Here is a 17,183-nt window from a genome sequence, read left to right on the forward strand (position 1 = left end):
AACACTCTCTACTCTGGAACACTCTCTACTCTGGAACACTATCTACCTTGGAACACTCTCTACTCTGCAACACTCTCTACTCTGGAACACTCTCTACTCTGGAACACTATCTACTCTGGAACAATCTCTACTCTGAAACAATCTCTACTCTGAAACACTTTCTACTCTGGAACACTTTCTACTCTGGAACACTCTCTACTCTGAAACACTCTCTACTCTGAAACACTCTCAACTCTGGAACACTCTACTCTGGAACACTCTACTCTCTCTACTCTGGAACACTCTACTCTGGAACACTCTACTCTGGAACACTCTCTACTCTGCAACACTCTCTACTCTGGAACACTCTCTACTCTGGAACTCTCTACTCTGGAACTCTTTCTACTCTGGAACACATACATCTACAGTGTTTTTCCAAAAACCACTCAACAACTTCAAACATACACTCTGACCTGTCCAATGAGCCAAACTGATTCAAGAATCCCACAGTACACAAAGTCTCTCTCTCTCTCTCACACACACAAATACACAACAAACAAAAATCACATGAAACACTTATTATCAAAACAGTATTGTGCTTTTAAAACTCATTGTGACTGATACATTTGAAGAAAGATGTTCAACAGGTTGAAACTGAATGAAAACATGGTCAGTGTGGATATTGAATATTAGAACTACACATAGACTATATCTGAGCCCAAGCCTGAAAAAAACTCTGAATAAAATAATGATTGTGCCATTATACAATACAAAGCTTACCGCATATTAGGCACAGCAGAAAAACTATAAAAACAGAAAACAGATGTCTTCGGTACATAATTGGTCGAGCCTAGACTCCAAAATTAAACACATTCTGGTGATGGCCTTTGAGTGATGACTGTATTATTATACATACTGGATGGACTGGTTACCTTATAATACACTCCAGACTGTCTATCCATGAGTCTGGGATGGAACATATAGGCCATGATGTTGGATGGACTGGTTACCTTACTCCATACTATAAATTCTCCTGCTTAATGGATTGATCTCTCTGTGGCTTTATATGGTTCGTGTTCAAAGTCTAATCCAAAAATCTTTAATCATGTGACCCAGATGTTTTGAGTTCATCCATGAGTTCAGCCTGGTCCCAGCTCATTTGTGTTTGTCTGCATTGACCACAGACTTTAAATATGCACAAGTACAATGCATAATGTAGTGAATATTATAATGACAGAATAGTGGATATTATAATGACAGAATAGTGGATATTATAATGACAGAATAGTGGATATTATAATGTAGTGGATATTATAATGTCAGAATAGTGGATATTATAATGTGGTGGATATTATAATGACAGAATAGTGGATATTATAATGACAGAATAGTGGATATTATAATGACAGAATAGTGGATATTATAATGACAGAATAGTGGATATTATAATGACAGAATTGTGGATATAATAATGTAGTGGATATTATAATGACAGAATAGTGGATATTATAATGACAGAATAGTGGATATTATAATGACAGAATAATGCATATTATAATGACAGAATAGTGGATAGTATAATGACAGAATAGTGGATAGTATAATGACAGAATAGTGCATATTATAATGACAGAATAGTGGATATTATAATGACAGAATAGTGGATATTATAATGACAGAATAGTGGATATTATAATTTTTAGTTTAGTTTAGTTTATTTTATTTTTACAGGGACAGTACACATTAATCAATGTTTCAGTAAAAGTGCCGGTTTTAGCCAGCCGGCTAATTTTCAACCGCAGTCCCTGGGCAGGTTATTAAAAACAATTACAATATAGACAATAGCACCATAGAACAAGCAAGACATAGCAACATAGGACAAGCAAGACATAGCATACAGACAGAGCAACACAGAACAGAAAGCAGCAAGACAAAATTCATAAAAGCAACAAAGTGTTTCCACACCTCATACAGACAACAGACAACATGGAAAGCGGCAACACACAGCTAGGGACCATGTTCACAAATCTGATTGACCTTTAGCCATGTCTTCAAGCATTTTGTGAAAGTGTGATATGTGGTGCAGTTATGTGTGTCTGATGGCAGTGTATTCCAGACATGGGAAGCTCTCACAGAGAATGCAGATTTACTAAAGGTGCTTTTCCTCAGGGGAACTATACAGTCACCTCTCATGGCAGACCTTGTGGATCTGCTGCCATATGTCTGGGTTTTCTGTTTAACAAAAATATTGAGTGGACAGGCCATTAAGGATCTTGAATACAAGACATGCGTCGGTGTATTGCACAAGATTTTCCCAACTCAAGAGCTCATGTTTTCTAAGGATGTGACAATGATGATGGCTATTGGGCTTCCTATCAAGCACTTTGAGAGCCTGTTTGTAGACAGACTGAATAGGTTTTAATGTTGTACAGCAAGCTTGGGCCCAACTAGTCAAGCAGTATGTTAAGTGGGGAGTATCATAGATTTGAAGTACAGTTTTGCTACCTCTGTAGTCAAACAATTTGTATAAATCGGAAATTAGCTAGATTGAATTTAGTTATTTGAATTACCTTTTTCACATGCTTTTTAAAAGAGAGGTTGGAATCAAGTATGATGCCAAGGTACTTAAAATCGGATACCACCTGGAGCTTCTCCCCTGACACATAGACATCTGGCTCAGTAGCATCTGTTGCCCTCTTTGTGAAGAACATGCAAACAGTTTTTTTCACATTGAGATGCAAACACGAGTCACTGAGCCACTTTATAATGACAGAATAGTGGATATTATAATGACAGAATAGCGGATATTATAATGACAGAATAGTGGATTTTATAATGACAGAATAGTGCATATTATAATGACAGAATAGTGGATATTATAATGACAGAATAGTGGATATTATAATGTAGTGGATATTATAATGACAGAAAAGTGGATGTTATAATGACAGAATAGTGCATATTATAATGACAGAATAGTGCATATTATAATGTGAATACTGAATACACAGTATCACTTCCTGAAGCTGCTTGCTGCAACGTAACAAGGGTGTGTATTTACACAGGAGACGTCATTGTAGACAACCAGTAACCTAGCAGGCTTAAAAGGAATCCCTATACAAAAGAGCAAATCACATCACAGGATCTCTTTCCATTTCCCCTGAATGTTTCTGACCTCACAGAGGGTGTTGTGCCAGAGATGACAGAGAAAGGAGATTCACTAAAAACACACCACTTCAATACAGCTACGACCTCATTGAAGTTGACATTTTACACGGTTAAGGTCTGTGTGTGTGATCATAACAGCTTCCTCTTCAACTGAATGAGTCCCATTTCTATGTACTGAACACAACCCATATTACTCTACTCCATTTACTGTACTGTCACTTCTTCCATCTATTATTCTGATCAGTATTAAAACATTTACACCTCTCTTCTTCCATCTATTACTGTACTGTCACATTCTGATCAGTATTAAAACATTTACACCTCTCTTCTTCCATCTATTACTGTACTGTCACATTCTGATCAGTATTAAAACATTTACACCTCTCTTCTTCCATCTATTACTGTACTGTCATATTCTGATCAGTATTAAAACATTTACACCTCTCTTCTTCCATCTATTACTGTACTGTCATATTCTGATCAATATTAAAACATTTACACCTCTCTTCTTCCATCTATTACTGTACTGTCATATTCTGATCAGTATTAAAACATTTACACCTCTCTTCTTCCATCTATTACTGTACTGTCACATTCTGATCAGTATTAAAACATTTACACCTCTCTTCTTCCATCTATTACTGTACTGTCATATTCTGATCAGTATTAAAACATTTACACCTTTCTTCTTCCATCTATTACTGTACTGTCACATTCTGATCAGTATTAAAACATTTACACCTCTCTTCTTCCATCTATTACTGTACTGTCATATTCTGATCAGTATTAAAACATTTCCACCTTTCTTCTTCCATCTATTACTGTACTGTCATATTCTGATCAGTATTAAAACATTTACACCTCTCTTCTTCCATCTATTACTGTACTGTCATATTCTGATCAATATTAAAACATTTAAACCTCTCTTCTTCCATCTGGTTGATTAACTTTATTAGTCACATCTGTCACATGTACATTTCATTCAGTGGAATTGAGTTGATACAGAAACAAGATTGTTGTGTCAAGAATTTGACAAATAAACATTCAACAGACAACAATATGTACAAGCACCAAGAAGCCCAATAAGATCAATGATTTCTAAATGAAAACAGTTTTTACAACACAGTGTGGTGATTCATTCTATTAATGACTGACTCTAGTTGACAATGTCTGTCAACGTCAATGGTGTTTATTCATGAATATTTACAATCACATGTTTACACACTAGAGAGCTATTCTACATTGTTGCTCCAGTGTGTCTTACTGAACATGACCAGGATTAGAGTGAAACATCATGTTGTGTTTGACACAGGGACCACCTGACACAGGGACACTGAGGAGTCTCCATACCAAACTCTAAACCCTGGATAGAGGGTCTCAGTGAATGTGGTGTGGAATGTGTACAGGTGGGTCAGTGTGTCAGAGGAGACTCTGTAGAAGGACAGAGTGCCAGCTGGCCAGTCCAGATACACTCCTACTCTGTGGGAGCTGGAGGGGGGGACGTCTATGATAGTGAGATTGTGATTATGCCAGGCTCTATAACTGTTGTCATAGCAGAACAGACTCCAGGACCTGTCATTGTATCCAAGCCCACAGTCATTACCCAATCCTCTCCTTCTGATTCCATTATATGTCACTCCTATATCAGCACCTCTCCCACTCATCTCTACCTCCCAGTAACAGCGCCCAGTCAGACCCTCTCTACACAGCACCTGTGGCCAGACCTCAAATCTCTCTGAGTGATTAGGGTACGGCTGTTCCTCTGTCCTACATGTCACCTTTCTGTTCTCCTCAGACAGAGAGAGGAGTCTGTTTGCTGTGTTTGGGTACAATATTAGAAATCATCATCATTCACATTAGAATGTTAACTTACTTTTCACTAATTAATTTAATATAGATGTTTCTAGGTATCAAAAGGAGAAGTTAAGGTAACGTGAGACTTGTTGAATGATCATATATTATACTGTATGGTAATATAAAAAACTCTCATTCCCATTAATGTAACACACACAGAGACACACACACACACACACACACACACACACCTGTATGCATGCATGAACACACACACACATTTCTAATGTAACATGAACACGCCACACACTGTCACATTGTGTGAAGGATTGGGAGACAGGCGCAGGGATGCGTAATAAGGGTTTATATTGACCCAAATTATAGCGTGCCATGTAAAGGCACGGGTTGAAGACCAAACAAAACATGGTTGAACCCAAACAAACACATATACAAAACACAGGGAAGACCAAACAAACACATGTACAAAACACAGGTTTGAACCCAAACAAACACGTATACAAAACACAGGGTTGAACCAAACAAACAAAAAAGAGAACCCAAACAACACGTATACAAAACACAGGGTTGAAGAGTACTTCAAATAAATACAGAGGACTAGACCCGTAAACAAGAGCTCACAATGATACACCACGGGACGAGACCCGTAATCATATATGCACATCAAAGCGGCACGAAAGTCAAAACAACACAAGCACAGGTACTCACAGGCACAACAGACATTGCAACAATAAATGGTGAACCAAAGGGCACATTTATACAGACATAAATCAGTGAGGAAATGGAGACCATGTAATGACACAGTTCACTTCCTAGAGGCCGGTGACGTAGACCTCCCAAACTGGTGCATGGAAAGAGCAACAATACCGGAGGGGTCAGTGATACCCACATACACAGACACACACATTGTCAAAACAGCTCTTTCTAAATGTTGGTGTCCCTGACTTCTGATTCTGTAGAACTACAGCTGATATTTAATATGACCAAGTAAGTAATGACTTAAGACTTATTCTTAGTCATATTCTTCACAGCAGTCAACACTCACATTTTCTAAGCCCAGGATTCATTGTGTACTCTCCACCATGTTCCATACTGTAGCGGTAAGTAGAGGAACAGACAGTTAATGAATGATACACGTGAACTCACAAACTCAAACACACACACACACAGTCAGCATATAACTTTGTCCAAGGGTTGGTAAGAATGTTTGTCTCAACTAGCTTGATAACTCAAACATGTCTGATATGATCATTGACATAAACCCTCTACATACTTGAGTTTCTCCAGTCTGCAGTTTGGATCCTCCAGTCTAGCAGAGAGCAGTCTGACTCCTGAGTCTCCTGGGTGATTGTAGCTCAGGTCCAGCTCTCTCAGGTGTGAGGGGTTTGACCTCAGAGCTGAGACCAGAGAAGCACAGCCTTCCTCTGTGACTTGACAGCGTGACAGCCTGCAAAGAGTCAAATAATTGTATTTATATTTCCCCCTTTTTCAATCTTGGCTTTTCGCTGCAGGTCCCTAACGGGCTCGGGAGAGGTAAAGGTGGACTCATACATCCTCCGATATATAACCGGCCGAACCGTACTCCTTAACACCCGCCAGCTAAGCCACACCAATGTGTCAGAGGAAACACCGTTCTAATGGCATCCGGGGTCAGCCTACAAGCACCTGGCCAGCCACAAGAGTCGGTAGAGTGCGATGAGCCAAGTAAAGGCCCACCAGCTAAACCCTCCCCTCCCCTGTGTTGTTCTATGGAACTCCCGCACTTGCTACCTAACGTTAATTTGTCCTATTCAGCTAGCTTGCTGTTGCTAGCTAATTTGTCCTGGGATATAAACATTGAGTTGTTATTTTACCTGAAATGCACAAGGACCTCTACTCCGACAATTAATCCACACATGAAACGGTCAACCGAATCGATTCTAGTCATCTCTCCTCCTTCCAGGCTTATTCATCTTTGAACTTATATGGTGATCGCATCTAAACTTTCATTGTATTACCACGACAACCGGCGACAAAGTTCGTCTTTCAATCACCCACGTGGGTATAACCAATGAAGAGATGGCATGTGGGTACCTGCTTCTAAAAACCAATGAGGAGATGGCACGTGGGTACCTGCTTCTATAAACCAATGAGGAGATGGCACGTGGGTACCTGCTTCTATAAACCAATGAGGAGATGGCACGTGGGTACCTGCTTCTATAAACCAATGAGGAGATGACTTTCAGCACGACCTGCGTCAGAAATAGGAATGACTTCTATTTTAGCCCTTGGCATCGCAGACGCTCGTTGGCGTGCGCGAGCAGTGTGGGGGCAATAATTGAATAACATGGATTTCTACATTTATTTTGCGATGCCCGTGCACGCGACGTGTCTGGTCTGGTCAGCATGTTAGACCGTTTCGCCACTCGGAAGCTGTAAAATCATTTTAAAACCACACTGCTATACTTTGGTGGTGATGTATTACTTATGTGGCAATGTATTATTTCAACATATTCAGACATATCAGTGTCCTGAAACATGTTTTATCTATTCATAAATGATTGTATCATCGTTAGAAATGACAAAAGTATTGCTTGTAGATATAGAAATGTATAGCACAAATATTTGAGTAGACTGGCTAGACCAATTTAAAAAGCAGTATAAGTCAAAAGACAGACAGTGAGACAGACAGTGAGGAATCAGATTTAGATCGTATTGAGTATACAGTCCACATGTTACGGGTGTGTACGGGAGGCGAAGTCAGGAGAGTAGAGTGTAGTAACAGGCACACTTTATTTCCATTCCAAAAGGAAAGCACATAAGTACAGTAAACGTGCCCAAAACACGGAACATGAACAAAAGTCTGGCGCGAGGAAAATACCCACATAACATAAAACAACATCACACAAAGACATAGAGGGGAACAGAGGACTAAATACATTCAGTGTGATTAGGGAATGACAACCAGGTGTGTATGGAACAAGACAAAACAAATGGATATATGAAAAAATGGAGCAGCGATGTCACGACGGCTAGAAAGCCGGTGACATCAATCGCCGAACGCCGCCCGAACAAGGAGAGGAGCCGACTTTGGAGGAAGTGACACCACATCCATTTGACAGTGAAGATAACATTTAAAATTTGGCTCGATACTCCAGGATTTTCAATTTGAGATCAAATGTTTCATATCAGGTGACAGTATATAATGTCACCTTCTATTTTAGGGTATTTTCATACATATCTGTTTCTCGTTTAGATATGAAAGCACTTTTTGGTTGTGTTTTGAGTTACATTTTGCCCAATAGTAACTGAATGGTCAATGAAGACTGGAATAATTTTCTTTCTAAGTTAATAAATAACATGTTTCTAAACTAAATTAATCCTGATTATGAAAAATCATGAATGAATCTTGAATAACAATGAGTGAGAAAGTTACAGAGGCTACAAGAAAAACATGCTCACCTCTCACCATTACACTCAAATAAAAGGGAAGAAAAACATGCTCACCTCTCACCATTACACTCAAATAAAAGGTAAGAAAAACATGCTCCCCTCTCACCATTACACTCAAATAAAAGGGAAGAAAAACATGCTCACCTCTCACCATTACACTCAAATAAAAGGGAAGAAAAACATGCTCACCTCTCACCATTACACTCAAATAAAAGGTAAGAAAAACATGCTCCCCTCTCACCATTACACTCAAATAAAAGGGAAGAAAAACATGCTCCCCTCTCACCATTACACTCAAATAAAAGGTAAGAAAAACATGCTCCCCTCTCACCATTACACTCAAATAAAAGGTAAGAAAAACATGCTCCCCTCTCACCATTACACTCAAATAAAAGGTAAGAAAAACATGCTCCCCTCTCACCATTACACTCAAATAAAAGGTAAGAAAAACATGCTCCCCTCTCACCATTACACTCAAATAAAAGGTAAGAAAACATGCTCCCCTCTCACCATTACACTCAAATAAAAGGTAAGAAAACATGCTCCCCTCTCACCATTACACTCAAATAAAAGGTAAGAAAAACATGCTCCCCTCTCACCATTACACTCAAATAAAAGGTAAGAAAAACATGCTCCCCTCTCACCATTACACTCAAATAAAAGGTAAGAAAAACATGCTCCCCTCTCACCATTACACTCAAATAAAAGGTAAGAAAAACATGCTCCCCTCTCACCATTACACTCAAATAAAAGGTAAGAAAAACATGCTCCCCTCTCACCATTACACTCAAATAAAAGGTAACATCTACAGTCGCCAAATATAAAATACAGTGGCAAGACAAAGTGTGTGAACCCTTTGGAAGTACCTGGATTTCTGCATCAACTGGTCATAACATTTGCTCTGATCTTCATCTAGTTCATAACAACAGACAAACACAGTGTGCCAGCACCATACCACCCTGCATACCACTGCGGGTTTGTTTCTGAAGCTCAGCAGGGTTGGTCCTGGTCAGTCCCTGGATGGGAGACCAGATGCTGCTGGAAGTGGTGTTGGAGGCACTCTTTCCTCTGGTCTAAAAAATGCCCCAGGGCAGTGATTGGGGGCAGTGCCCTGTGTAGGGTGCCGTCTTTTGAATGGGACGTTAAATGGGTGTCCTGAACTCTCTGAGGTCATTAAAAGATCCCATGGCACTTGTCGTAAGAGTAGGGGTGTTAACCCCCGTGTCCTGGCTAAATTCCCAATCTGGCCCTCAAACCATCATGGTCACCTAATAATCCCCAGTTTACAATTTGCTCATTCATCCCCCTCCTCTCCCCTGTAAATGAGAATGTGTTCTCAGTCAACTTACTTGGTAAAATAAACTAATAACACACTAATTATTGTATTTTTCTTGTTTATATTGAATACATCATTTAAACGTTCACAGGAAACAGTATGTGAACCCTGAGGCTAATGACTTCTCTGAAAGGTAATTGGAGTCAGGGGTCAGCTAACCTAGAGTCCATTCAATGAGATGAGATTGGAGACATTGGTTAGAGGTTCCAAAAAAATCTATGGCTGGCCATGCTTTCCACCTGGCTACTCCTACCCCGGTCAACAGCACTGCACCCCCCACAGCAACTCGCCCAAGCCTTCCCCATTTCTCCTTCTCCCAAATCCGTTCAGCTGATGTTCTGAAAGAGCTGCAAAATCTGGACCCCTACAAATCAGCTGGGCTAGACAATCTGGACCCTTTCTTTCTAAAATTATCTGCCGAAATTGTTGCCACCCCTATTACTAGCCTGTTCAACCTCTCTTTCGTGTCGTCTGAGATTCCCAAAGATTGGAAAGCAGCTGCGGTCATCCCCCTCTTCAAAGGGGGGGACACTCTTGACCCAAACTGCTACACACCTATATCTATCCTACCATGCCTTTCTAAGGTCTTCGAAAGCCAAGTCACAAACAGATTACCGACCATTTCGAATCTCACCATACCTTCTCTGCTATGCAATCTGGTTTCAGAGCTGGTCATGGGTGCACCTCAGCCACGCTCAAGGTCCTAAACGATATCTTAACCGCCATCGATAAGAAACATTACTGTGCAGCCGTATTCATTGATCTGGCCAAGGCTTTCGACTCTGTCAATCACCACATCCTCATCGGCAGACTCGACATCCTTGGTTTCTCAAATGATTGCCTCGCCTCGTTCACCAACTACTTCTCTGATAGAGTTCAGTGTGTCAAATCGGAGGGTCTGCTGTCCGGACCTCTGCCAGTCTCTATGGGGGTGCCACAGGGTTCAATTCTTGGACCGACTCTCTTCTCTGTATATATCAATGAGGTCGCTCTTGCTGCTGGAGAGTCTCTGATCCACCTCTACGCAGACGACACCATTCTGTATACTTCTGGCCCTTCTTTGGACACTGTGTTAACAACCCTCCAGGCAAGCTTCAATGCCATACAACTCTCCTTCCGTGGCCTCCAATTGCTCTTAAATACAAGTAAAACTAAATGCATGCTCTTCAACCGTTCGCTACCTGCACCTGCCCGCCTGTCCAACATCACTACTCTGCACGGCTCTGACTTAGAATACGTGGACAACTACAAATACTTAGGTGTCTGGTTAGACTGTAAACTCTTCTTCCAGACCCATATCAAACATCTCCAATCCAAAGTTAAATCTAGAATTGGCTTCCTATTTCGCAACAAAGCATCCGTCACTCATGCTGCCAAACATACCCTTGTAAAACTGACCATCCTACCAATCCTCGACTTTGGCGATGTCCTTTACAAAATAGCCTCCAATACCCTACTCAACAAATTGGATGAAGTCTATCACAGTGCAATCTGTTTTGTCACCAAAGCCCCGTATACTACCCACCATTGCGACCTGTACGCTCTCGTTGGCTGGCCTCGCTTCATACTCGTTGCCAAACCCACTGGCTCCATGTCATCTACAAGACCCTGCTAGGTAAAGTCCCCCTTATCTCAGCTCGCTGGTCACCATAGCATCTCCCACCTGTAGCACACGCTCCAGCAGGTATATTCTCTCTAGTCACCCCCAAAACCAATTCTTTCTTTGGCCGCCTCTCCTTCCAGTTCTCTGCTGCCAATGACTGGAACAAACTACAAAAATCTCTGAAACTGGAAACACTTATCTCCCTCACTAGCTTTAAGCACCAACTGTCAGAGCAGCTCACAGATTACTGCACCTGTACATAATTTAGCCTAAACAACTACCTCTTTCCCTACTGTATTTAATTAATTCATTTATTTTGCTCCTTTGCACCCCATTATTTTTATTTCTACTTTGCACATTCTTCCATTGCAAAACTACCATTCCAGTGTTTTATTGTGCTATATTGTATTTACTTTGCCACCATGGCCTTTTTTTGCCTTTACCTCCCTTATCTCAGCTCATTTGCTCACATTGTATATAGACTTGTTTATACTGTATTATTGACTGTATGTTTGTTTTACTCCATGTGTAACTCTGTGTCGTGGTATGTGTCGAACTGCTTTGCTTTATCTTGGCCAGGTCGCAATTGTAAATGAGAACTTGTTCTGAACTTGCCTACCTGGTTAAATAAAGGTGAAAAAAAAAAAAAAAAAAAAAGAGATATTAGAAGACCTAAGATTAAGAATTGTTGACTTGCATAAAGCTGGAAAGGGTTACAAAAGTATCTCTAAAAGCCTTGATGTTCATCAGTCCAGTAAGACAAATGGTCTAAAAATTGAGAAAGTTCAGCACTGTTGCTACTCTCCCTAGGAGTGGTCGTCCTGCAAAGATGACTGGAAGAGCACAACGTAGAATACTCAATGAGGTTAAGAAGAATCCTAGAGTGCCAGCTAAAGATTTACAGAAATCTCTGGAACATGCTAACATCTCTGTTGACGAGCCTACGATACGTAAAACACTAAACAAGAATGGTGTTCATAGGAGGACACCACGGAAGAAGCCACTGCTGTCCAAAAAAACATTGCTACAAGTCTGAATTTCACAAAATAGCACTTGGATGTTCCACATAGCTATTGGCAAAATATTCTGTGGACAGATTAAACTAAGATTGAGTTGTTTGGAAGGAACACACAGCAATATGTGTGGAGAAAAAAAAGGCACAGCACACCAACATCAAAACCTCATCCCAGCTGTAAAGTATTGTGGAAGGAGTGTCATGGTTTGGGGCTGCTTTGCTGCCTCAGGGCCTGGACAGCTTGATATCATCAACAGGTATATTAATTCCCAAGTATATCAAGACATTTTGCAGGAGAATGTACGGCTATCTGTCAGCCAATTTAAGCGCAACAGAAGTTTGATGATGCAACAGGAGAACGACCCAAAACACAGAAGTAAATCAACAACAGAATGGCTTCAACAGAAGAAAATACGCCTTCTGGAGTGGCCCAGTAGGACTCCTGACCTCAACCTGACTGACATGCTGTGGCATGACCTCGAGAGACCAGTTCACACAGACATCCCAAGAAAATTGCTGAACTGAAACAGTTTGTAAAGAGGAATGGTCCAAAACTGATTTGCAACTACAGAAAACATTTGGTTGAGGTTATTTCTGTCAAAGGAGGGTCAAACAGTTGTTAAATCAAGGGTTCACATACTTTTCCCACCCTGCACTGTGAATGTTTACACGGTGTGTTCAATAAAGACATGAAAAATAATAATTGTTTGTGTGTTATTAGTGTTATTAGCAGACTGTGTTTGTCTGTTGTTGTGACTTAGATTAAGATCAGATCAAATTTTATGACCAATTTATGGAGAACTCAAGGTAATTCCAAAGGGTTCACATAATTTCCTTGCCACTGTATCACATATCCAAAATGCTGGAGCATAGCACCAGATTTAATACGATCAACTTCACTGTCTAAACACATATGGTGTGAACTATGTGTGACTGGTAAACACATGTGAATCTGGTGAACTCTTGTTTTACCAACTACAGGAATACTGACCTCAGAGTCTCCAGTTTACAGTGGGGATTCCCCAGTCCATCAGAGAGCAGCTTCACTCCTGAATCCTTCAGGTCATTGTTACTCAAATCCAGCTCCCTCAGGTGTGAGGGGTTTGACCTCAGAGCAGAGACCAGAGAATCACAGCATTTCTCTGTGACTCCACAGCCTGACAGCCTGATAAAGAGATCATCATGATTTCACGAACACACTGTTAATGTATCACCGGTAGTACAATTGAAGATGCATTTGGTTCATTCTCTCAAACAACATATATATTAATATTCTGTGTCCTAGAATTGTTCTTGTTGGTCATACTAATGTGAACAATTAATGCATTGATTTAATATGTTTTTCAATAATTCATTTTTCTCTAAACTGAATAGTTCTTCCTGATGATTAGTACTTAAATGTATTTGTATTTACTCACAAAGCAGCTCTGGAGACTTTGACCACTGGCAGCAGCCTCAGAAGACCTTCCTCTGATCTGGTGTATTTCTTCAGGTCAAACACATCCATCGCCTTTTCTGAAGACAGCAACACAAAGACCAGAGCTGACCACTGTGAAGGTGAGAGTTTGGCTTCTGAGAGACTTCCTGAGCTCAGGTAGCTTTGGATCTCCTCCACTAGAGAATGGTCATTCAGTTCATTCAGACAGTGGAACAGATTGATGCACCTCTCTGGAGAGGGATTCTCCCTGATCTTCTCCTTGATGTACTTGACTGTTTCTTCATGGCTCTGTGAGCTGCTTCCTGTCTCTGTCAGTAGACCTCCTAAGTGCTTCTGATTGGACTCCAGTGAGAGGCCCAGAAGGAAGCGGAGGAAAAGGTCCAGGTTTCCCGTCTCACTTTGTAAAGCTTTATTCACAGCACTCTTGTAGACAGTAACTTCTGGCTTCAGTAGACAATCGTTACTAGATGTTGATTGCAGTTCGGCCATTAGATTCTCATTGTTGTTGCTGAATGAAAGGAACACATATACAGCAGCCAGAAACTCCTGAATGCTCAGATGCACGAAGCAGTACACCTTGTCCTGGTACAGCCCACATTCCTCTTTAAAGATCTGTGTGCACAATCCTGAGTACACTGAGGCTTCATTGACATCAATGCCAGACTCTTTCAGGTCTTCTTCATAGAAAATCAGATTGCCATTCACAAGCTGTTGAAAAGCCAGTTTTCCCAGTGACAGAATGCTCTCTTTATTCCAGTCTGGGCCTGTCTCTTCTTTTCCAAGATACTTTTCATTCTTCTTAATGGTATGAAACACCACAAGGTGTGTGTACATCTCAGTCAGAGTCTTGGGCATCTCTTCTCTCTTATGTTTCATTATGTCTTCAAGGACTGTTGCAGAAATCCAACAGAAGACTGGAATGTGGCACATGATGTGGAGGCTCCTTGATGTCTTTATGTGTGAGATGATTCTGCTGGCCAGGTCCTCATCACTGAATCTCTTCCTGAAGTACTCCTCCTTTTGTGGGTCATTGAACCCTCGAACCTCTGTCACCTGGTCAACAAACGCTAAAGGGATCTGATTGGCTGCTGCAGGTCGGGTAGTTATCCAGAGGAGAGCAGAGGGAAGCAGATTTCCTTTGATGAGATTTGTCAGCAGAACATCCACTGAGGTTGACTTCGTGACGTCACAACAGACCTTGTTGTTCTGGAAGTCTAGGGGCAGTTGGCACTCATTCAGACCATCAAAGATGAACAGAACTTTGTACTTGTCGTAGTTGGAGATTCTTGATTCTTTGGTTTCCATTGAGTAGTGATTGAGAAGTTCAATCAAAGTGTTTTTTTCCCTTTTCATCAAATTCAGCTCACGAAAAGGCAATGAAAATACAAATTGGACATCCTGATTTGCTTTTCCTTCAGCCCAGTCCAGAATGAACTTCTGCACAGAGACTGTTTTTCCAATGCCAGCGACTCCCTTTGTCAGCACAGTTCTGATAAGTTTGTCTTGTCCAGTTAAGGGTTTGAAGATGTCGTTACATTTGATTGCAGTCTCTGGTCTTGCTTGTTTCCTGGTTGTTGTCTCAATCTGTCTCAGCTCATGTTCATTATTGACCTCTCCTGTTCCACCCTCTGTGATGTAGAGCTCTGTGTAGATCTTATTGAGAAGTGTTGGGTTTCCTTGTTTAGTGATCCCCTCAAATACACATTGAAACTTCTTCTTTAGATTAGATTTGAGTTCACGTTGGCAAATCACAGCAAGCTCATCTGAATGAAGAAATAACACAGAGGATATTAATATTACATCTGATTTAATGCATCTGTTTTAATACAGTATTGTAGGACTATGTTAGAAAGTTGTATGTAATAGTAATTGATAACTGCCTGTATAAATGTGTTTTCATGACACACTGGTGTATTTATATTGATTATATTATTATTGGTTTTGTTTATGTTCTCAAATTCCTAATCCCTTATACCATCACGATCACCTGATTGGCTCACCCCCGTAACTATTCCCCAGGTTGTTGCTGTAAATGAGAATGTGTTCAGTCAATTTGCCTGGTAAAACAAGGAATCATTTTTGTTTTTTAAACTCTCGCTCTCCCTGTAATTTAGCTTCAGCTTTTAATGTTTGTTATAAAACAGCATTCAACATGAGGCAGACAGGTCTTACATTTCTCCAGTGTGTCAGCAAGCTCCTTCTGGTTCATTTTCCTCAGGACGTGCAGTGTGATCTTCAGAGCCCCCTCTCTGGCACTGCTCTCATGCTTCTCATCTTCAGCATCCACCACTTCCTTATCCTGCTTCTGACTCTCAAAGCCTTCTGGGAGTTCTGGACTAAGAATCCTTTTGAACATCTTCAGCTCGTTCTTCACAAATGTGATAATATTTTCTTCAAGCAACTGAAATAAGTAAAGTAAATAAGTTAAGCAAGATAAATGCTTTCTCAATAAAACACAAATTAATGATTGACAGATGAACTTTACTGGAGGTAAAAAAAAAACAATTGTACATAACAGGACCACATACACTGAATATGGAGGCCAGGTCTGTTTGATGACTCTGGGAAGACTGACTACTGAGAATCTCTGACTCTGATCTCTCCTGTTGGTTTCTGTGGACAAACATCCAAGGATTGCACACACACACACAGGGTTTTATTTTATTTTATGAAAATGGAAAAAACGATTTGCCTATGGATTATGAAAACAACAAACATAAATGGGAGAGGAGAAATGACTCGAGACAGTGTTGTTTAACTCCCTGACCATGACCCATGAGTTCTTCTTACCTTTGTTTAGTAGAAAAGTGTCCCTCTCTAAACTCTATAGGTAGTTCAATTGACCCGTCACTCTCCATGGACACACAGCTGGGTACAGGGGAGGCTGGTTTCTCCTGCTTGATTGGGCTTCAACACAACAGAGACAAACATTCAGTATTTCATCTATTCTGGGTACAGAGGGGGAAACATAAGAATAGATTAATTCCAAAATGCTATATATCCATTTTCAGAAAATGTTGTTAAATGAGCTTCTATTGTTTAATGAAATTATGAAGGATATTGGTATATTTTTTCACTGTCTAACCGTGGCATGATGATGTTCAATGACAGACATGCATTTGCTTAAAAATTATGACTTGATGGTTTCATTTCAGAGTGACAAATAATAACGTTTTTTTGCTAAGTGCTAAATATCTGCTTCACTCTCAGAGAAATAACTAGTATTGCAAGGTTTTAATGGTTTCAAATGTAAAATAGTAACTACATTTTTGAATAAAAAAACAAATGTTACATGTCTGACATTAACATTAATATTTAAAAAAAAATATCAATACAGTAATATGAGATTTTTATGTAAAACATTTACATTTGACATTTCATTTAGGGACTTCCCACTTAG

The 17,183-nt window shown here is 40.2% G+C and overlaps 1 protein-coding gene across 1 annotated transcript in view; it reads right to left on the bottom strand.

The window, feature by feature from the left end:
- Positions 1-17,183, bottom strand: part of LOC115120496 (uncharacterized) — a 70,840-nt gene that overhangs the window by 28,638 nt on the left and 25,019 nt on the right. The window contains 8 exon segments of the mRNA XM_065015938.1: positions 3,041-3,093; positions 6,005-6,051; positions 6,233-6,406; positions 13,337-13,510; positions 13,764-15,546; positions 15,956-16,184; positions 16,312-16,396; positions 16,574-16,690. Of these exon segments, the coding sequence (XP_064872010.1) occupies positions 3,041-3,093; positions 6,005-6,051; positions 6,233-6,406; positions 13,337-13,510; positions 13,764-15,546; positions 15,956-16,184; positions 16,312-16,396; positions 16,574-16,690 (2,662 nt within the window).

This window comes from Oncorhynchus nerka, unplaced genomic scaffold (genome assembly GCF_034236695.1).
Source record: "Oncorhynchus nerka isolate Pitt River unplaced genomic scaffold, Oner_Uvic_2.0 unplaced_scaffold_1204, whole genome shotgun sequence".
In the NCBI taxonomy this organism is placed as follows: domain Eukaryota; kingdom Metazoa; phylum Chordata; class Actinopteri; order Salmoniformes; family Salmonidae; genus Oncorhynchus; species Oncorhynchus nerka.